At 34.7% G+C, this 22,723-nt stretch overlaps 2 protein-coding genes across 7 annotated transcripts; both read left to right on the top strand.

Moving 5' to 3' along the window:
* The first annotated feature begins 1,762 nt into the window (after positions 1 to 1,762).
* On the top strand, positions 1,763 to 6,760 carry LOC102612893 (transcription factor GTE1). Its single transcript, XM_006485838.4, has 9 exons — positions 1,763 to 2,095; positions 2,193 to 2,318; positions 2,474 to 2,689; positions 3,406 to 3,483; positions 4,165 to 4,380; positions 4,560 to 4,658; positions 5,002 to 5,060; positions 6,004 to 6,154; positions 6,255 to 6,760. Exons 1-9 carry the CDS (start codon positions 1,784 to 1,786, stop codon positions 6,441 to 6,443), a joined length of 1,446 nt encoding a protein of 481 aa, XP_006485901.2. The 5' UTR covers positions 1,763 to 1,783; the 3' UTR covers positions 6,444 to 6,760.
* A 645-nt stretch (positions 6,761 to 7,405) lies between these two features.
* LOC102611995 (E3 SUMO-protein ligase SIZ1-like) lies at positions 7,406 to 20,993 on the top strand. Of its 6 annotated transcripts, none has more exons than XM_015532595.3 (17): positions 7,406 to 7,574; positions 7,654 to 7,704; positions 8,945 to 9,025; positions 11,173 to 11,243; positions 11,453 to 11,615; positions 11,817 to 11,947; positions 13,298 to 13,366; positions 14,168 to 14,255; positions 14,370 to 14,445; positions 15,099 to 15,172; positions 15,370 to 15,477; positions 15,827 to 15,985; positions 17,236 to 17,340; positions 17,427 to 17,507; positions 17,605 to 18,729; positions 19,589 to 19,949; positions 20,701 to 20,993. In XM_015532595.3, the coding sequence occupies exons 2-16, from the start codon at positions 7,675 to 7,677 to the stop codon at positions 19,595 to 19,597; spliced, it is 2,370 nt and encodes a 789-aa protein (XP_015388081.1). In that variant the 5' UTR covers positions 7,406 to 7,574; positions 7,654 to 7,674; the 3' UTR covers positions 19,598 to 19,949; positions 20,701 to 20,993. The 6 variants fall into 6 exon arrangements, with proteins under 6 accessions (XP_015388081.1, XP_024956395.1, XP_006485897.1 ...); XM_025100627.2 differs by having other exon boundaries at positions 17,605 to 18,166; XM_006485834.4 differs by having other exon boundaries at positions 7,407 to 7,574; positions 17,605 to 18,721.
* Positions 20,994 to 22,723: the final 1,730 nt, after the last annotated feature.

Raw genomic sequence — 22,723 nt, forward strand, 5'->3', positions numbered from 1 at the left:
TTCGGACGGAGATGGACTTGAGTGATATAAAGAAGAGGCAGAGTAAAATGAGAAACCCGACGACGACGTCGCCGATGCTGCCGGGGACAGCCGGTGGTGATAATGGAAGTACCGCCGGCGGTGGCGGGAGTGAGAGGAGGCGGAATAGTAATCGGTGGGGTCTTGTTCGGTCGCTGACGTGCGGGGCCCGCTTCGGCAACGCGTTTGCTAGGAGTGCTTTCAGTTGTTTCACGTTTTCAGACTTTCGCGTAGCGAATTAAGCAAGACCTAGTTAGCTATCTCCGATTACTATGGAATATTCGAATACGAGATTATTAGCATATTTTTTTATTATTTCAATTATCTTGTAAATATATTATACAGAAGCTATCTGGCCGTTTAAATTCTCGAGTACGTCAATTGAATTTGAGCGATATAGCGATTAATTGTTAATCGAAATAACTTAATCATCTCCATAATTCGCAATATGACGGGATTAATTTACAATATATGAACGGCGAGTGGTCTAGCTCGTATGCAGATGTCCTAACGACTTAAAAGAATGCGGACATACTCTATAACTTATTATCAAAATATTGGTACTATTGTAATATTCGAATGTAAGTATTGATTATTATGCATCGTGAGCAACTATTGTCAAAACAATGTGATTTAATTATGATCATTTGAAAATATCTTAGGGAAATTATCTCCCAGCCATATTAAGAATATTAATCGTACTAGTAGCCACTATAGATTTTTGATAATATTTTAGAATCAGTTCACGTTTTAATTTTATATCAATCAATCAATTTTTTTTTATTAACTCTATTAACTACTGTTAAAAAATTTAAGAGATAGGGCTATTCTATCCCTTCATTCATTTAAGAAGCTAAAATAATATTTTTGGAGGCTCGAGGGATAAAGGATCATTTATCTTAAATTATTTAAAGGTGACTAACATAATTGATGTAAAATTAATTGGTTGATATAAAATAGAATTTGAGATGGTTCACTTTTGATATTATTGAGGTATTTACAGTGTAATTTCTCAATATTTTAGTTTGAAAAGAAATTAAACTTCACCCAATGTTAAATAAATAAAAAAATCAACTATTTTATGTGTACATAAAACAAAATATTTTGAACCGCCATTGTGCATTAATTGATTGAATTATTAAAACAACTAAAAGCAACATTCATCTTAATGATTGTCATATGTCTATAGGTGATTAAGTTGAATTGAGGAAAATGATATCAATTCGTGCAATTGTGTCATGTTAAATTTAAACAAACACTAATACAATTCATTTTTTTATTGTGTCAAAATATCAGAACGTGGATACTACACATTTATTATCATATTGACACATTTAAATTTAAAATAAAACACATATGTTAATATTATTCTTAGAAATGGGTATAAATAAATTAACATGATATAAATATAATATTTCTAATATAAAAATTTATAACACAATAAAAATATGACACGAATAATTAATTTAGTATTCAATGTATGTGTATAAATATATAATCATATTGAGGTAATTTAACAGAGATAAAAGATTATTATTTATCGTGTTATGTTGTGTCAACTCATTTATTATTTGTGTTAATATTTATCAACACAAATATAAAAAAAATCACCTGGTATGTGTGTCATGTGATGGTGTAATGCCCATTTTGCTACCTTTTGGTATACCAGTGCAATAACACTTTAGATGAGATGGTGCTTGTGATAATTATTTTTGTGCATCACTCCTTTCTCTTTCACAAAATTTTCACATTTATTAGAAAAAAGATGCAAACGAGTTTAACATATTTAGATCCAAACTATTTAAATCTACAATATGATACCTTTATTAAGAATTTTGGAAAAAATGATACGGACAAAGTAAATCAGTCTAGAGATTCTATTAGACAAAATGACCCAAAAAGAAAAAAAAAAAGTGTGAATAGCCTTGCGAAGGGAAGAGAAACGGCACCGTTTCGCACTCAGACAGCGCCAATTTCACTGTCGCGTTTTACGCTGTCTGCTCACCGCACTGCCTTCCTCATAACCTCTGCCCCCAAGCTCCGTTGCAGTCCATTCGATTCCTCGTGCTCCATCTCTGTACTTCTCTCTCTATTACACGTATAATCATTTGTGTATTTTAAATGTACCGTCTTTATTTTACGTAATTTTCGGTTTTTTTTTTTTTTGTATTCAGATGGAAGCCATGGATGCGCCAATTTCGAATTTCACAGCCGTCCACGCCGGAAACCCCGAATCTGACGTTGCAGAAGTGGAGAGTTTTACGCTTCGCGTAGATGATATATTTCAAAAAGTTGATAAGGTGAGACGACGACGTGTATGCTGCTTGTTACATTACTAACTGAAATCACATCCGTTGATGCGGAGCCTGGTTTCGACTGATTATTATCGAGTTTGATTGATCATATGGCATTTTTCTGATTTCAGAAACTTGATTGTTATGTTATTGTCTTATAGCTGGAGGAAAGAGTGAACGAGATCGAGCAGTTTTATTTGAATGCGAGTAAAAAGCAAGGGAGCAATTCTAAAGGGAGTTCAACTTTGAAGGATAAAGAGAAGGAGAGACACGTGCCTAGCATTAGGAAGCAGCAGCAAGAGGCGTCGCGGCGGGAGAAAGCTGCTGAGAAGAGAATGGAAGAGCTTATCCGCCAATTCGGCACAATCTTGCGTAATGTAAATCACCATTGCTTTCAATATTTTGATTTGTTATTAGAAATTATTTGTTCTATGATTAATATGTTATTGAATTATATATATTGCCAAATTGAGATATTTTCTGCATGTTTGCGCTTTATATGCAATAAGTTTGCAGAAAGTTTACAATACACTTGCAATGCTAATGAGATGTTTTGTACATGGCCATGCTGAGTTTTATGCACTGTAATTTTACAAAACCGCATAGGCGTGTTATACTACTTTAGATAGGTGACAATTTGTTTGTATCTTTTGGATTAAGTTTTGATTTTATTCCTCAAATTTTTACTGGACTAATGTGAGAATTAGTGGCCGAGTTCTGCTAACTTCAGCGCTAAAAGTTCAAAAGGGCATGTGAATCAGATGGTGTGGATGCCCATGCTCATATATTTGGGTAAATGTTGTAGTGATATGGTAATGTCAACCTAACTGTGATAATGGGGTGGTTGAGTAATTTTAAGAAGGAATTATCAGGTGACACATGTCCATACTACTACATGAGTTAGACGGAAGCATAATGGTCACTATTCCAGTCTTCCTTTTTGTATGCTTTTAACTCCGCAAACAACCTCATTATATATTGTTTCACATGTTTCAAAAATTCTATGCTTTAGATTTGGTCACTTGGGTGCTTTAACAAATGGAATTTGCTTCCTCTTAGGACTCACCTGTCATATCTTTATCCTTGCTTACAGATTACCCAGCACAAGTGGGCATGGCCCTTCATGCAACCTGTTGATGTCAAAGGTCTCGGTTTAGATGACTACTATGAGGTAACATTTTTCCTTTGATAAGAAACTAAAAAACAGGTAGTGGACCATCTGTCCACTCAGTACTATGAGGTAACATTGATTGCATCTTTCTCAGTCTTTCACATTTCAACAAGCATTATTAACAATTTTAATTGCTAGGTCATTATTTAATGAATCGTTTATTTGCAATTTAGAGTTTAGCCCAAGTATCACCATGGAGACAATGTTAAGGTGTCTAGCTGGGCAAATTTCTGAAATCTAAAAACTGGTTGTGACTATGCTTATAACTAATTTTATTTTTGGTAAAGTCACATACAACAGATATATAAATATCTATAAAAACCATTTGTCATTATATAGTTATTGTTGCTCATGTCCAGGGTCATCAGTGTGTCATGAATAATTGGATAATTATTTACTTTGTTTAAGTCTTATTTTGAAAGAAATAGTGAGGCACGTTTATTTATCTGAGTATTGAGCAAATATTTCCAACTGTTCATACTTGTATGATCACATGTAGACATATTGTCACTTGTTAATAAGCATTGGAACATGTGATCCACATAATATAAGGACTTCCCCATGGGATGTTTTTAGCGGGTTTTCTTCCAATTCATATCTCATTACTGTCTCTAGTTGTCTTGTCATTTAAAAATGTGAGTACATGGCTGTATTTAATTTTCTGTATACGGATTATACTAGGTTATTGACAAGCCCATGGACTTCAGTACAATAAAAAAACAAATGGAGGCCAAGGAATATAAGAACGTACGTGAGATATGCACTGATGTGAGGTTGGTTTTTAAGAATGCCATGAAATATAATGATGAAAGAAGTGACGTTCATGTAATGGCAAAAACGTTGCTGGCAAAATTTGAGGAGAAGTGGTTGCAACTTCTGCCTAAAGTTACTGAAGAGGTAATTTTTATCCTGCTATTCGACCACAAGTGGGCCTTGCAAATACATAACAGCTTTTGATACATCACTTTTCTAGAAGTTAAGCAGTATGGTTCCTTTTGGTGGGAAAGAAAAGTCAGATTACCTTTTCTGTGATTTTATTAAAATTTTTCTTGACTTCCAAAGCCATGCACCTGTAGGAAAAAAGACGAGAAGAAGAGGAAGCAGAGGCACAGCTGGATATGCAGCTTGCTCAGGATGCTGCTCATGCCAAAATGGCTAGAGATACAAGTAATGAGGCATGCACTTTGTAACTGTCTTTCTTAGAGATATATTTATGATGAAAAGATCTTTTTTTTCATGGGGTGGGGAGGAAAAGTTAGTAGATTTCTTCAAGCAAGTTGAAGTTCTGTTGAGATGATCTATTTTAATCAAAGTGTCTTATTAATAATGGAACATAGATGAGAGGAATTTATTAAAAACTATATTTCCATTTTTTGGTCAGTTTGGGGGAGGAATAGTTAGTGGATTTCTTCAAGCAAGTTGAAATCTTCCTGTTGGGCCAATCTAATTTAATCAAAGTGTCTTATTATTGATGGAACATTGATGTGAGGAACTTATTAAAAACTGTAATGTTTTCAGCTTTATGAGGTCGATGTGCATTTGGACGAACTCAGAGAAATGCTTGTTCAAAAGTGCAGGTTTGTTCCATGACAAATTTACATAAAGTAGTGAATAAGGTAACATAGTTTAACCATATTTGTTATATAGCATTTTTTATACTGCATCTCGCACTAAATTGCATTCTTCAAAAATTATCTTCCATTTGCTTTTTACTAAACTGTGTGTGAAGCTGTTGTGATTGTTATGACATTCTCCCATATACTGATTTCAGATTTTTTAACAGAAATGAATAAGATGATGTTAAAATTTTGGGTGTAATGTAAAAAAAGGGGCTTCTATATAGATATGTTGCTTCTGTTTGGCCTAACAAATGGATATGTGTGATGTGTAGCAAGATTTTTTGGTCTATCCCATGTACATACTGCTGTAGGCCTAATTTAATTAACTGTATTAGGCTCTTCAATTGTCATCTTTCTGCGTCCCAATTCAAAATTACTTTCTCTTCCTTAATCTACGTTAGGTAGTAGACACAATTTGGACTACCAACTTTAACAGCTTGTAAGCTGTATATTTCGGAGATCAAGTTTCTTATTAATAGGCACTTCGGGCAAATTCGTTATCATCAGTGGGATATTCTGTTAACTGAGGCGCTGTTTAGTTGATTTAAAACATTTTGAGTTGTGGGATGAAATCATCAACTCTTAAGGCTCTTAGCGTTTTGAAGAAATTGCTGGACATGGAAAAGCGAATGATAAAAAGGAGGATAAGCCTGGTCAGTCACACTTTAGCTTCTTAAGCCATCATACCTAGAAAATGTAGGCATTTGTGCAGCGAAGAGAGGAATCAGTGAATCACACCTTCCCTGTCTTCTTCATTTATTGATTTCAGTTGATAGCTTTGAAGGTTTTCAGTTGCAAAACAGATTTTGTTTCCTCACAAAAATTTTCAGCTGCATATCTCTGCCTGAAAATTAACAGCATTCTTTCTAATAACTGATGAGAATCTGAAATGCTGTTTCAGAAAAACTTCAACCGAAGAGAAAAGAAAGCTTGGTGCAGCACTTACCAGATTGTCCCCCGAGGATCTCGGTAAAGCATTGGAGATTGTTGCTCAGAGTAACACAGGCTTTCAAGCAACAGCTGAAGAGGTTGAACTTGATATGGATGCTCAGGTTCTGGTTCTAGATCAGTGTGATTGTCATTGAATATTGTTGTAGAATCTTGGTGTGTTTATATAATCTGTTGTTTGAGTGTGTTCTGTTCCTTTTGCAGAGTGAATCCACTTTATGGAGGTTGAAATTCTTCGTGAAAGATGCTCTCAAATCTCAGGGCAATAACAACAACAACGACAATAACAAAAACAACAATAACAGTGCCACCAACAACAACAAACGGAAGAGAGAGATTTGTGATGCCATTGCCAAAACTGCCAAGAAAAAGAAACAAAAGGCCTCTGCTTGATCATTTCAGAACTTGCTGACTGTTGTTTGCATTGTTTGTGACTTCAATTGCATCTCACGGGAAGTAAGTTCCAAGGCAACATTTCCTACTGTCAGAGACAAGCCTAACAGGTTTATTTGAGAAAACCACTAGAAAATCAGTTTTTCGACAAAGTAGTATGTTAACATATTAATTAACCATCGCATGCAATTCCAGGATTGCAACAGAAATATGGATGCTTGGTAGTTATTCGTTATTTATGTAAATATTTTTTTCTGTTCTCAGATAATGTGTAGTATTACATAATAAACCACTTAATTTCCTCGTGTTCTAATTCAGTATGTGTTTGCTATGACAAATTTGCTTCGTTTTGTTCAAAATATCTTTGTTTGGAGTATTGCGAACGACGCGAATGGATGCGTTGAACATCTATTGCTTTAGTTCAACTGGGTTGACGATTTTCTGAGAACACATTTCATAGATTGATCTTGGTAGCTTGGCAAAATGTTAACATAGTACGGTGCCATTGCTTCTTCTTCGCAGGTAATTACTATTATGAATTTTGAATTTATAAAAGTAAATCATCAACAAACACGTGCTCATGGTTAAAAGATCTAATTTTTAATTCAGAAAGTTTTAGTTTGACCATTGTTTGAAATTAATTGAAAATTTGGAGATTACAGTCACGTGATCCCTTCTATACGGCATGTACGGGTTACTCTGTGACCCAACGCGCACTTACTGACATCTCGTAGACCGAGAAATCTAGCGTACGAATTGTCTTTTCGCGCAAGTGTGATATCCTACCTGTCAGACAATCATTGGCTTTCAGCGGATTCTGAAAAAACCCACAGTGACTGCCAATTGTCCCCGCACAAAACTTTTTCAAGCACTAGTAAAACGACCCCCGCGGACGTCAACGGGAAAACACAAAACGGATTCCAATAACCTTTCACGTCCGCAATAAGTTAAAGGTGCTCAATTTCCCAATTACACCATTAGTGGTGACAGCACTTCCTCTCTTTTACATTCCCTTTCTCTCAATAGACTGAAACCGACTTAAGAAAATGAACGGTTACTTTGTTTCAGAGCAGTAGTAAATAGAGCAGCTAAGAGACTGAACTGCAGCGTTTTTGGTTCACTTGAATTATTGTTAGTATTTAATTTCTTATGCTTCTTGTTTGGGCATTTTTGTTTAATTTGAGCTGATTTTTTTTAAAAAAAATTTCAGAGCTTTATTATTTGTGAAGAGATGGAAACGGATTTGGTTGCCAGCAGCAAGGTGATAATGTTGTTAATTATGAATGTTTTTAGTTTTATTTATTTATTTGTGTTATGTAGATTTTGATTTGGGGTTGATTTTGATTTGGTGTTAGTTAAGTTTTGTTTCTAGTATGGTGCCTTTTGCTTGTATAAAGTATAAACCGTGTTTTTCGTGTTAATTACTTCTAAACTTTATCCTGGGTGTTTGAATAAATGAGTGATTCCAACAAAACTCTCTTTTGTTTTCAACTAAACCGTTTCCCGTGCCATTTATTTCATATCTTTCATGGATTCTTGTGGGAAGCGTATGGTTCTGTGAAATGGATGGTCCAGATTGCAGGTATGCAGTGATTGAGAAGTCCACCTGCAATTGAGAAGTCTTTCAGTGTCGGGAGTCTGCTTTCTTTGTTGGTCTTAATGTGATTCCAAATGTTAATTTGTTGCACATATTGTAAGATTTACATTATTCGTGGACATGTAAATCCATTGATTACTACAACTTGGTAGATTACAATGTTGCAATGTCCCTGATCATACTAAATATGGTCTTACATCAATAAATATATGAGCTGATATGGAATTGCCTTCTCAACGGCTTGCTGAGTTATGCTCTGTGATATATTGAGCAGATTTTAGGCAAGAAGCTTCAGTGGACTAGGTGTGGTGAGATGGTGTGGCATGGCTCATATATATTATTTAATTTATTTTTTCGTAGAAATTATTAACATGAAAACATTCTTGGAATCTGTAAGCGTATCACAACTAGTGGGAAGTTTGCTATGATACCCAGCCTAAAGAATGAGAAAAAGGGAAAAAAAAAGTCTAAAACAAAAAGTGGAAGAGGCTGCTTCAATTACATCAGTGGTGATTGGTATTGATCAAAATTATGGAATGTTGGCTATGTGCATGAAGAATATATGTGTGTTGGATATTTTTTTGATATTGCTGTTTCTTTTTGTAAATTTGATGCTGACCGTGGCTTATTTTTGGTTCATTACTTGATGCTTATTCTCATATTGTATATGATTATTTCACTTTTCTTTATTTTTTTTTCTCATGCATATTTAACCATGGAAATCTGAGAATGGTGTTTTCGTTGTAAATGGTGAGAGGAAAAGAAAATGAGATTTTTTTGTCCCTTTTGTTGGGGGGAGTGTACTTACATTTCTAGAATTCCAGAATTATGATTTTTGGGATTTGTTTTGTTAATGACATATGTATGTTTTGTATTTATGCTCATTCATGTGCTAAACTTGCAGGGCAAGTTGGTCAATTTTCGAATGAAAGAGCTCAAGGATGTTCTAACAAAGCTTGGTCTTCCAAAGCAAGGGAAGAAGCAGGTAATCTCTTTCATTATTGTATAATCCCTTTTGTCTTATTGCAATACTGTTGGATGCATGTTTGAAGTAGGTCAACTATCACACCCCAGCCCCGAAAGCGGTCCAAGGGTGATCTTTCTAGCAAACAATATCCCAAAAGTACGGAACACATATTATACATATGAGGCAACTTAAACGATAAAAAAGTTGTTAAACTTAGGGTTCAACAAATTCACTCCCAGAAAAAGTCATATTACACTTAATAAGTAACAAAAGTCTCATTTTCTAAATATAAATGTGGTAAAAACTTCACATCCAAATTCATTCAAAATTATTTCAAATAAATTTTATTTCAAGACTACTAAGGCCTCATTTGGTATTGCGGTTGAAATACTATAAGTAGCTTATTTCGTAGGTGTTGATAAAAATGGTGTTGGAAAATTTTCTAAAAGCTATTTATTTCATAAGTTTCTCTATTTTGGCAATAATTTTTAAAAAGCAGGCAGAGGGTTGTTTTTTTATAAGCAGCTTATAAAATAGGCTGCCACACTTTCTTATAGCTCATATTATAACCTTGATTATGCCTTAATTTTCCATAAACTCGAATATGCAAATAAAAGACAATTTAAGTTAATGTCTACTTTGATCATTATATAGTAAAACAACACTTTCGTAATAAAATTTATCAAATGCATCTATCTCAATTAGAAGTCCCGAAATGAAGCTGCTATTTTAATGGCATATATAGATAGTAAAACAGCCCTTTCATAATAAATTTTATCAAACGCGTCTATCTCAATTAGAAGTCCCGAAATGAAGCTGCTATTTTAATGGCATATATAGAACATAATACTTTATTCCAAGCGGTCATTAGTCGTTACTAGGATAAGAGGCATTCTTGTGAGGCATCTCTTTTATTAATTTGAATAGAATAGGAGAAAAATACATTTTCTGCTATATCCTTGTACCGTTTATCTTACTTTGCTTTTCAAACTCACAACAGCTGTAACAACACAATTTACTAAGCGCTGAGTTGCTTTTTTACTCAGTTGCTTATTCCATTTGCACAGCAGAAGTATCTTATTTCATCAGCGACCGCAATCCCAAATTGGCCCTTAATCCATAAACTGAGAATCTAGCATTGAGGATCCTTTAGTCACTCATGAACTAAAAACAATTAAAATACAAGGAATTAGGACCCTAATTTGTTCGTTCCTGATAAAACTAGACATCTTAAGGTTTTTACAATTCTATAAGCTAGGTGGGATCACCCAATTACACAAGATTGTGGTAGACTTCCCTTCAAGATCTTCCTGTTTAATTTCATTACTTGTCATATGTAACTTAATCAGCTGCTTGAGTTTTTTTTTTTCTTTTTTTCCTTTTTATGTGAAATATTTACTTGTGCCCTATCATTAACATGCACTACCACTTCTAGGTTGGTAGATGTCGACATTTAGTTTGGTGAAGCTAAGCATCCTGAGGTTAAAGTCAAATTGGTTGTTTAGTTGCTTATGCCTGTTGTTTTCAGGGCATGCATAGCCTATAAAATGTTGGAGTTATCTGGACATGCATGGTGTCAATCTGCTGCATAATTTGTTTCTGCATGTTGTGCTATCCAAAAGATGATTGACTAAGATGAGTGCTGCACATTCTGCTTGCATCAGGTTTCATTTTACATTTACTTTCGGGGAGGGGGAGGAGCAAAAGGGAGAGGGGTGAGAGTGGTCTTTTTTTTTTTTTGGGGGGGGGGGGGGGGGGGGGAGGGGGTGTTGTGGAAAGAAGGGGCGTTGTTGAGGCTGGAGAGAAACTCATCATCAACTTGCATGTAAAACCCCTCCCCCTTCCTTTTTTAAGGAAAAATTCCTTGAAGATGTGTTATAATTTTGCAGGTGTCTATTTAGATAAAAAAGCTTCGCTATTTCTTTTAGGCCTGCATTTGTTTTCACTCATCTGAATAAACGTTCAATCTGTTTGAGTGCTGTCTTGATTTTTAGTCATTAGATCAAAACTTTGCTTTATTCTAAAAGTTGATCATCAAACCTCACCCTTTCTGCCTATGTTATTCTTCACTACTGACAATTGCATTTGTTTCCGTTGAGTTGTTGACCACCTTCGGTAATATTTTCCCCTCAGATGTAAGTTGTTTTACTGATTCTTTGCTGCAGGATTTGGTGGACAGAATATTCCACCAGCTGTCAGATGAAGGGGTGGCAAGAATAATTGATGATACTTACAGGTTCTTCCTTTTTTTTTTTAGTTACATTAAGTACTGATAGTGTTCTGGACAAGCATGTTCTCTTCATCATTTTACATTTATTTTACACAAATGATTTCTGACTCTTAAAAGTTTTATTATTCCTACCAGTTCTCCATGTGATAGAAAAGTGGGGAGCTTTACTGCAGCTATGATCCGTGATTATGCATTAAATCAACTCTTTTTTCCAGAAAAATGCAGATATCAGAGGCTGCTGATTTGGCAATTATGGGACAGAGTGGTTTAGATATTTGCAATGTGAAAGTTGAAATGGAAGCTGAAGATTCTTTAAATTTAGGTGGGAAAATTTTCTGTCCCTGTGGAACTTCTTTGCCTAGTGAGTCTAAAATACAGGTAATAATAAGTTAGATTTGGGGTAGGTTTTTGCTTATATTTTTTCAGTTTCTATTCTGGAGTAAACATAGGACTTTGTTGCATTTCTAGTTTCAGAAAACTGTAGGTGCTTGGTGTAGTTTGTATGTCTTGCACAGTTAATATACATCTTATGACTTTGCTCTCTCAAGCTTTTTCTCACCTGTATTTTTTGTTGTGCAGTGTGTAGATCCAAGATGTCTGGTACAGCAACATATTAGTTGTGTTATTATCCCTGAGAAGCCTATGGAGGAGATTCGATTACTTCCACCTCTTTTTTTCTGTGAAACGTGTCGAATCAAAAGGGCAGATCCGTATGTATTTTACATTTTCCATATTTTGTTTCACTATGTTGTGTAGTGATTAGTTAAGACCATTAACTTCTTGTACATGGTTGCTGGTATGCGTGCACTTTGGTTAAGTTTAAATTTCTTTTGTGAATTAAATTATGATTGGATATTTCACTTGTAGCTTAAGCCTTTTAGTTGACTGTGTCTAATATGCTAGCAGTGTCAAGTTAGTTTTCTACCTCGTGATCTGTTGGCTGGCACATGAAGAGGGTGCTAATGTATCCCATATTGGTTATTTTTAATGTGTATTTTCATTACTAATGAGGCTGGTTAGGACTTGCACCTTGTGGCATACACATTTGCGCTGGCTTATGATTGTCTAATGGTTGACATTCGGTCTGGAATGTCCACCTGCATCTCTTGTTTCTCGTTCAGTATGTTGTATCAATAAGAAATTTTATTTCTATTTTTCTTCATTGCCAGTATTTTATTTCAGTATTCAATTCTGCAAGTTAAATTACCATCTCTAGGAAGGACTTAACTTGAGTAACCTTGGGGAATTGCACTTTTTTCTGTGTCTTGTTTGAGTATATTTGTTTGGGCATCATGATTCAAAGCTCTGGTCAATAACTATTTGCTTCAAGTTTGTGCTGATTTTGGCAATTTGCAGAATAAATATTTCTGATGATATAACAAAACTGTTTTGGACTCAATTAGGAGACGTTGCCAAATAGGTTTAAATTTAATTTCTGAGTCTTTGTGGATCAATTCTGTTGACTGTAGAACACCTCTCATTGAAAATGTCATCTATCCTTCATCTTAGAGCCTGTTCGTCTTTGGAGCCCTTTGTAGCAGTCTGTCACGGGCCGCTTAAATTTACCACCAAAGGGGCTAAATTGGTGTTAAGTGCCACACGGGCTGCTGCGCAAAGTGATTATCCCATGACAAGTCGCTGACCTAGATTTTTACGAGATCATCCAAAGCTTTGCTCTGAAAAGGGATTTCCTGCATCTTAAATTTGGCTCATGCTTTGTGAAAGAATTAAGCTTTTGTTTCTTAAACATCATTGTTAGATATTTGGGACAATTATGCTACCTGTGTTTAATTTTTGTTAAAAATGACGGTTAATTGATGATTTGGTGGATCGTAAATTGTAAATACTGGGAGGAGATATGATTAAATGTTGTAAGCAACTATGCAGTTGGAATAGCTTTCGATGATTGGATGAATTGTAACCTTTTGCTGGCTTATAAATGACTGTAAATTTGATGTTGGTGTTTCATGTTTTTGAACTCATTCACCTTCTTTCCTTCTTAATTTGGGAAATGAAGAGCTTCTTGGTATGCTAACATTTTTTTTTTTTTCAATGTGTAGGTTTTGGATAACTGTGGCACATTTAGTATCCCCTATGAAGTTGGTTGCTTCAAATATTCCAACTGATGGGTGAGTTTATTCTCTATTGCACTTGGCTTACCTTCCCCGGATGTCTTCCAAAGTGTTATTATTATCTGTTTACGTGAAGAATCAAATCTTAATTTTGTTTTTAAAGCCTCTAAATCTCTACATTAGAGGACTTTTGTTGGTTGAATTTGATATTGCTTAAATAATATAATGTGGTCTTCTCTAATAAGCAATGAGCTCGTCGGATCAGTGGTAATTCAACCTGAGGTCAAGTCATATGAAACTTGAGTTTTTGTATTTGGATCTTGAGAAAGCCTCATTTTAATAATTAAATTGCGGTATAGAACAAGGTGATTGTTAAGTTTGTTTATTAAATGTAGCTGTGAATGTGATTGGACATGTTAAGAATTTGTTTGCATTATTTAGTCATTGTCCATCAGTTTAAGTTTTGGGCTAGTTGTTGCTAACACAATTAATTGCTTATATTCACTGGTTCTTTCCTGGTGCTGCCCATCAAAGTATAGGATTTGAGCGAGCAAAAGATATCATATTACATAAACATTGATCTCTGACCCCTCGGGAAGATTGGGGTTGTAAAGATGTTACTCAGTTCTCTGATCCAGTTATAGAAAAGGAAACCTTAAGCAATGCTGCATCATGCCATCATGGTTTTGGGATTAAATTCAGACCTCAGACCAAGCAGAAACTTGATGGCCAAGTGGAACCTTTTTGTATTATTTTTAGCTTATTTTGTTTGCTCTCTCTCTCTTTCTATGTTTGTTATACAGTTTTGTGTACTCATCTGATGTATTTGATTTCAATATGATGTCTAATGTTCTTCAGGACAAACCCTCTGCAGAAAGCGGAAGCAGCATTTCACCTGACAAAAGCACATAGTGATTTGTTACAGAATACTGAATATGATGTTCAGGTCTGTTTATATTAATACTCTGTTGAAATGCAGTTTATGCTTTATTACAATTTATAACATACATTGAGTGTTCTTTGGCATAGGGGTCTCTAATACTTGGTTATTGCATTGCAGGCTTGGTGTATTCTTCTCAATGATAAGGTTTCATTTAGGATGCAATGGCCATTACATGCAGAGTTACAGGTCAATGGTACGGAGCTGGGTTTGTTTTTTCTGTGGTGTAATATTTATAGTGCAGTTACTGCAACCCCAAGGGGTTTGGTGGAGGTGTAAAAGGCCCTTGAATTCAATCTAAAGGTCAGCGGTTCAAAACCCCACTGGGGGTATCTACCTAGGATATTTGTATCTATGAGTTTCCTGTTGTCCAACAGTAGCCTTCAGTTTAACACTCAGTGAACTTTGGAAGTTCGAGGGATTTCTGGTATTTGGAAAAAAAAAAAAAAGGCACAACTGTAGCCTTCAGCTTCCCCTACGAGCTTAAAAACCACAGTTTTAGTTTCATGAGAATTATGGTGAACTGTCATGCTAGTGTTTCTGTTAGTGCTTGTAGAATATTCTGGGTGGCCATTGGGCAAGGAATCTGTTATGTCTTAAGGTGCTTAACCTCCTGGTATGCTTGAGGTGGGGATATTGCTTGCTCATACAATTAAGGAATGGTAACTTGCACATGGCTTATGACTTCAACTAGCAGGCAATTACTTGGTGATCCGGGGTCTAGGTTAGCCTTACTGAAATAGGAGATATGAATTAGGATACTTTTTGACAGATAAGCATGCCCTTCTTTTAGGGGGTTACTATTTCTGGATTGTTTAACTGCTTCTAAATTGATCCTTAATTTTGTAGGATTATTAGTAAGGACAGTTAATAGACCTGGAACACAATTATTGGGCTCTAATGGTCGAGATGATGGTGCATTGGTGAGTCTCTTTTACTTTCTACTTTATGCTATTAAGTTTTCTGTGCCAATATCTTTATGCAAGGCATCATTTGTGTTATTCTTTTGCTCTTATGTCTTTAAACTTCTCTTAAATAAAGAAATATGCTTTAATCTAAGTTGTGCTTTTTCTAATTTTAGGCTTTATTTTAACTTAACTTTTTACTTCCTCTATATCAGATTACATTATACATCGGTGAAGGAGTCAATCAGATTTCTTTATCGGGATGTGATGCCCGGAATTTTTGTTTTGGGGTCAGACTTGTAAAGCGACGGACAGTTGCGCAGGTATTACATTTTACATAATCTATTGGGTAGGACATAGTTGAAAATGAATTTTCTTGAAAACTCTTACATTTATGTTAAGCCATCATATTCAAATCTGTGAGATTTAGGAGTATTATTATTCTGCCCTACCATCTGCCAGACTCCTAAATTCTGAACATCTATAGATGTTGTTGATCGCAAAAATAATACACATGTTCATGTGCATGTAAATACATAGACCTCAGTCCTCATGTACTTTTTGAGGTTATTGGATAGGTCATGCCATTCTTTTTCCAGGCTCCTCTGTCAAATCTTGTTTGGTTTTTTCCTCCCTTTACAGATTGACATACTTTTCAAATTAAACATCTAGGTTTTGAGCTTGGTTCCCAAAGAAACAGCAGGTGAGGTTTTTGAAGATGCACTCACTCGTGTACGCCGTTGCTTTGGTGGAGTGGCTACTGGAAATGAAGATGGTGATAGTGATTTGGAAATCATTGCAGATTCAATTATTGTTAACCTCCGCTGTCCTGTGAGTTACAGCATAATTCTTAGTTTCCAATATGTTTTTTTCAAATAAAATTACTCTCTCTCTCTCTCTCCCCCCCCCCCCCCCTTCTATTTGACCTAGAGAGTTGGTGTTCAAATCCTGAAAAACCTCTGCATTATTCACTATACCACACAGAACAAGATGAGCTTACATTTGAATCCACATGACAATTCATTCAATTTGTCTGTGCATTGGAGGTTAACCTTAACGTTATGGTTGGGTTCTTTACTTTCAGCTTAGGCATTATATTAGCGATTACTTATCAACTGGCTAAATTCCAGTTGTTGACGTTTCAGAATTATTCAAATGTTTAGATTTAGTCTCATGCTCTTATTGCTTGAATGAAAATCCCTTTGTATTGCAATACATATCGATTGTGGTGATTTTAGATCATTGAAAGCAACTTCAATGTGGGTTAAAACAGACATCATAAAAATTCCAAGTTTGAGGATACATGTAATGCTTGTGTATTAGCTTTGTATGATCTTAGCTGTAGGTCTTGATTGTTAAGAAGTCACAATCTGTGAAATGTGGTGCATTGCAGCGTGATGTTGCCACATTTTTCGTGCATTTTAAATGTAGGAGTTGTCTACAATATGCCATCAAATGAAGGAAATAATTATAGATGTCTTTTTTTTGGGGACAGCAGCAGCATAACTAGATATTATGAAGTATAATTTTGGTAAAGATCCTTCGTAATATCTTTAAGTCAATTCTAATTATAGTTTCTTGCTGCTGCTTGTAAACTATTTACCGATCGTGGTATTTCTCATAGTGCAAGGCCTTCATGTTTTTGTGTCAAAGACAGTTTGATATACAGGAGCTTCTTTCAAAAGAATTGTGATAAGCAAAAAATACGGAATAGTGCCCAAAGCTGTGTTGTTGGTCTCAGATAGAAAAACTGCATGTTTACTTTGGAGAAACTGAGTTTGACATACAGTAGCAAGCAAAAAAATACCAAATAGTGACTCAAAGCTATATTGTCAGTCTCAGATGAAAATACTACATATTTGCTTTGGAGAAACAGAGATGTTTTTAATATGTATGGCCTATCTCTTATTCAGACCTTGCCATTATGCATATAAGAGTTTCAGATTGTGACTTTTCTTAAAATTTGTAAATAACATGTAAATCACAAGAAAGTTTTCAGTGAGGAAAATAGTGATGTGCTATTATTTGGCATCCCATTTGATTGTACTTTTCACTGGCTTTTTCTCACATGTAACTGGCAGATGAGTGGGTCTAGAATTAGAGTTGCTGGCAGATTCAAGCCTTGTGTTCACACGGGCTGTTTTGATCTTGAAACTTTTGTGGAGCTAAATCAGCGAACTAGGAAGGCAAGTTATTCGTTTATCTTATTATTTCTCTCTATGTTTCGAATTTTCAAGCTTATTAAAGTGGGTAAGGTGAGTGGTTGTTGCAGTGGCAATGTCCCATATGCATGAAGAATTACTCTCTGGAGGATCTCATCATTGACCCGTATTTTCACCGCATCACAACCATGGTAATTCATATGCTACATGTCTCAAATTCACTGTAGTTTATTAATTCCTATGAAATATAGATATAGAGAAAATTCTGATTTTCATCTCTTGGGACAGATGAGAAATTTTGCTGATGACCTAACTGAGATTGAAGTGAAGCATGATGGTTCATGGAGAGTTAAATGCAAAGGTGAGAACAACAATCTTGCGGAATGGCATTCACCTGATGGTTCAACCTATGCTGCCAGAAGTGAGGTTGTTTCCAACTCAGAAACGAAGCAGCTCGTGAATTCTGGGCAAACTATAATTGCCAGGATAAAAAAGAATCTCAGTGCTAATGTAGATGTGAGCAAGTATTGGAGCACTTCTCCCAATAAACACATGAGCTATCATGTTGAAAATAATTCTGAAAAAATCATTACAATGAGCAGCAGTGCCTCTGGCTGCAGCAGACACGAGGAAGATCCTATCGTCAATCAGGATACAAATAGTCGCAAGGATCTCAATGATATTCCTCATAGGATTGATCCTATTTTTGGAACTGGAAACCAAACTGATGGGCTGATCGGAGATACAGACATCATTGTTCTTAGCGATTCAGAAGAAGATAATGATCACTTAGCCCCTTCAACTTCCTACCAGTCTTACCATCCAATTGACAGTGCCCCTGACGGGATTTGTGAGTCATACTTTGAAGATCCTGCTTTTGATGGTGGTGATGGTCCTTGTTTTGGTCCTTTCAATGGAACTGTTGATGCTGTAGGGTTGTCTAACTGGTCATATCCGTCTGGCACGCAAGCGGGATCTAGCTTTCAAGTGTTTGATGCAGTTTCAAATGTTTCTGATGTTTTTGTCGATTTGGATCATCCGTCAGTAGCATGCTCTCTTCCAATGAATGGATATAAATCTCCTTCTAAATCAACTCTAACATGTGATAGTGGGGTCCTAGATTCTCCTGTCTGTCATTCTAATATTGACATCGGTGAGCAGCTAATAGACATCAGTGAGCAGTTAATAGAGAATACCTTGCCTTTTGTGAGAGAGGACCCCTCTATAGGACATTTCGTTCCTAGTCAGCCAACTGCTTTGTTTTCAGAGTCTAATTCAGGAAATTACACTTCTGAGAATTGGATTTCTCTTAGGCTGGGTAGCACCTGTGCCGATACTGGGTCTCATTCCCAGTCTGCTACCACTAATGCACTGGAATTGAGAAGCAGTTGTAGACCAAGTGGAGGTAGAGATGTATAAGTTATGTTGTATTGTTGCTAAAACCTAATTTGCATCATTCAAAATGTTAAATTTTTGTTTTCATATTTCTTTTTTTTTCCCCAAAAAAAATCAAGAACTTCCTGAAGAAAGTTTATCCTATTCCATTTAGCCCTGAATTGGCAGTGATTTTATTTTATTTGCAAAATGTTGCTAAAATTATCTTCAATTTTCTTTGCTTTTGCTTTCTAAAATGAATCTCAATGGGTGTATGGATTCTTCTTTACATGTTACTTTGACAAGCTTTCGGTAATAATGTTTGGACCCAACATCCTGTTGTCTGTTCTAACTTCCTGCAAAAGTAATTTATGAATTGTACCTTTCAGTTGCAAAGAAATGTACAATGTATCTATTGAAGAATGTTTGTTATCTTTTATTGCTATAAGTGAAGTCAACAATAGGAGTTTATTTGCTTTAATTTCATCCTGTTTCTTTTCTCCGTGGAAGTGATAATTGCCATCACTTGAGATCTCCAAATATGAAACAAGAGGGAGAATGTCATGCCATGCTAGAGGACTATTCTTATGCAAATCTCAGTAGGGTTATATATCTGTATACATGTGTTCAGTTAGTGTCTAGTAGAGTTTGTCTGTGCAATTATAAAATGTGGACATCTCTAGAAGACAAAAATGTACATAAAGTCCAATGGACTAAAAGACAAAAAGAGTGCATTGGAGATTTTATTTTATTTTTTTTGTATTTTCTTGTCTTTTGGTGATGTTCTCATATATATATTCGAGTTGTTATGTGCTTGTGTTGTGTTTTTACTGATATTGCTAGTTATTATCTGTTAAGACAAAGATTTCATCTGATGTTATGGTTATACCTGCAACAGCTTCTTTGAGAGGTGATCCAAAGTGTACAAGAACAAATGATGCCAAAATATTTGATGGCCCTTTCTCGTTTCCTCGCCAGCCAAGGTCTGTGAGGCAAAAGGTGCATCTGTCGTAGATTAGGACAGTGGCTGGATGGAACTTGTTGGAGTATTGGAGTTTTTTGTTCTTTTTTCAAAATCTACTCTAGTTGATGATGGCGATCATCTCGTATTGAAAGAGGGAAAATAAACATTCTCCCCCGGACAAATCCAAGTTTCTTTTCTTCTGTGGGGAATGCGTACTGGTACTGATTCATGGTTGTCAAGATGTTGCATTTCCTTCCAAAATTTATTGGCAGGTCCAGAACCGTTTGACTTGGTGGTGAGTCCAAACTTTACCTTCATGGTTATTATTGTCTATGTTGTCTAATTTGCAAGTACACTTTGTTATATCCAGTGGTGTGATTGGTCTGTGGGCGAAATTATGTCAAATTCTTGAATATTATAATGTCTTGAAATGTTAATAAGTATGTCAAAAGTAAATTATAATAAAATTTTAAGAACAAATCTGTAGCATTAATAGGGCTTATCTGCGCAAACAGTATTCTGTGTTCCCGTCCTAAATGACAAAAAAAAGAACTTCAATGAGTTAAAAAATTAAGTTCTCTTTTTTTTGGACGGGGGGTTTCGTTTGATCTCACTTTATTAAGGATGAGGGCATGATTGGATCAACAGATTTTGTGCATCAAAAGTCAAAAGTTCACCCCTCATCAATGAAGGTAGTCAGATAATATGTTGGAAAAGAAATTGCACCAGGCTTATTTGGAATTCTATGATCAAGTCTTAAACATTAAATAAATTATTTTGAGGATTGTTCATTCGTTTCTAAAGGCAACAAAACAGGTGGAGCTTGAATTGAATATTGCACCAAAACTGTTAGGATGAGTTGGTAATTTTGATGCATTATTAGAAAAAGCGTGAAACTACTGGCAGTTAAGTTGAGCAGTTTCTTTGAAAGTTTTCTAGTTGCAAGTAGATAGGGTCATATTAACACGGTGAGGAAGTCTCTTGAATACAAAGTTCTGAGGATCTTATACTAAATAAGAAGCTCACAATTTTTTGTTTCCTCACAGATACACGCAAAAAGCTCTTTCTCCTGATGAAGAATGCAACTCGTAGCTCTTGAGAAACCTGTAATTATTGGACTGCAAATATTACCATATATTAGGAAAAGTAGGACTGGATATTTTATCATAGGTTAGGAAAATTAGGAAACTGTGAACCGTCACCTTCCAGTTTTGAATCAAATATCTCATCATTTTGGGCTTTCTTCCCAGCATTGTATAGAAAACATACAAGTATAATGAGGTTTCCAGAGTTTCATCTGTATATATAACTTATTTGCTTGTAATGTCTAGTTATTTCAGATCTCTCGCAAAGCTGTGAGTTTATGGCTTTTATTAGACTAAAGAATTGATCCGGGAAAACCAACAGAATTGTTGCTGCTAGAATGAGATTTGAGATGCATAGCAGTGCAGTAACCTGTTGTCATTGCATATGTCTCAAGTCTACATTGAGTCTTGCATATTTTGTGATCGGACGGTTGCATGGTGAAGTGATGGAACTTCATTTATCAGAACACAAAGCATTATAAATGCATTCTGCATGCATGAAATTTGTGCTAGCTATTGGATTTAGATGGTGATGGTGCCTTGATGATGGTAGGGGTGTTTGCGGATCGGAGTTTGCATATTGGACATTAATCCATATCCAATTTATGATTTTACGGATCGTAAATTTTCAGTCTAATTCAATTCACAAATTAACGAATTCAATTCAAATTCAATTTATACGTCTGCAAATTGGATGTGGATTTAATCCAATTCATATTCAATTCATAATTTTATGGATTAAAAATTTTAAATTTTGTTCATTTTATGAACTAATTAAATAAAAAAATTAATATACAGATAATTTTACTAACGATCAAATTTAAAATTAAATAAGATTTAAATAAATTAATTGTTTAAATAAAATTAGAATAATATATTTAAATATTTAAAATATAACACTGAAAAAAAATTATTTATTTAAATCAATACATAAAAATTAATTTTTTTTAAAAGTTATATTTGTTTATTTAATTATTCAAAATATTTATTTATGTTTATTATATATTATTATAGGATAAGATATGTATAGTGTTAATATAAGTATATTTTAACTTATTTATTTGTTAGTAAGTAGTAATGTTATATTTACAAGTTTTATTTTTTATTAAATAAATAATTTTTTTTTTTTTTTGTGAATTCACATATTTGTGGATTTACATGAGTAAATTCATATCCATTCCACTGACTATGGATTTTTAAATTTTTAATCTAATTCAATCCACCAATCCACTAATCAGATTTTTATAAATAAAACGGATTGAGCAGATTAAATTGGATTCTGAACACCTCTATTTGATGATGAGGTAGGATTGGTTTCGCCTTAAACATGTCTACTTTGGAGAGAAATCAATTGAACACTTTGATAGTATTTGGGTTAAATATTTCATTTGTTTCAAGAAAAAAATACCAAATTTACACTGGGCAATATTGTGATTGCCAACATGATTCATGATTGCCATTTACATCTCTTTGGATTGATGAAAATTAATTATATGCATCAATTAAAATATTTGTTTGTTTTATATGTTCTCTATTTTTTGAATGAAAAATAAAATATTATTAAGTGATGTTTATTGATGTTTGAAACTGGGGCAATTCTAATTTGTAATTCAAATAATTCAGACATAAAAAGAATAATTCGAGAATTAGTATATTCTATTGTACTTCAAATCTCATGGTGAAAAGTAAAATTCGGTCGAGAAAACATATCGTGTTTGAAATCCAAAACTAGAGATGGCCAATGGGCTGGGTTGGCCATCAAAGGAAGGTTCGTGTGTGCTCATGTCGTACCGTATCTATAATGTGTTTTTTGTCATATAGTGTGTACTTTTTTTTTTGTTTAGGTCTGACCTACCACATGTGACGTGTTCATATATGCCATGTCTAAAAAAAAATGTCATGCTTAAGAAAAAAACGCAGTAAGTTATTTTTTTTAAAAAAAGTTAGAAGGACATGTTAAGTTGTTGTTGTATTATTTTCAAGG

Source organism: Citrus sinensis, chromosome 4 (assembly GCF_022201045.2).
Source record: "Citrus sinensis cultivar Valencia sweet orange chromosome 4, DVS_A1.0, whole genome shotgun sequence".
In the NCBI taxonomy this organism is placed as follows: Eukaryota; Viridiplantae; Streptophyta; class Magnoliopsida; order Sapindales; family Rutaceae; genus Citrus; species Citrus sinensis.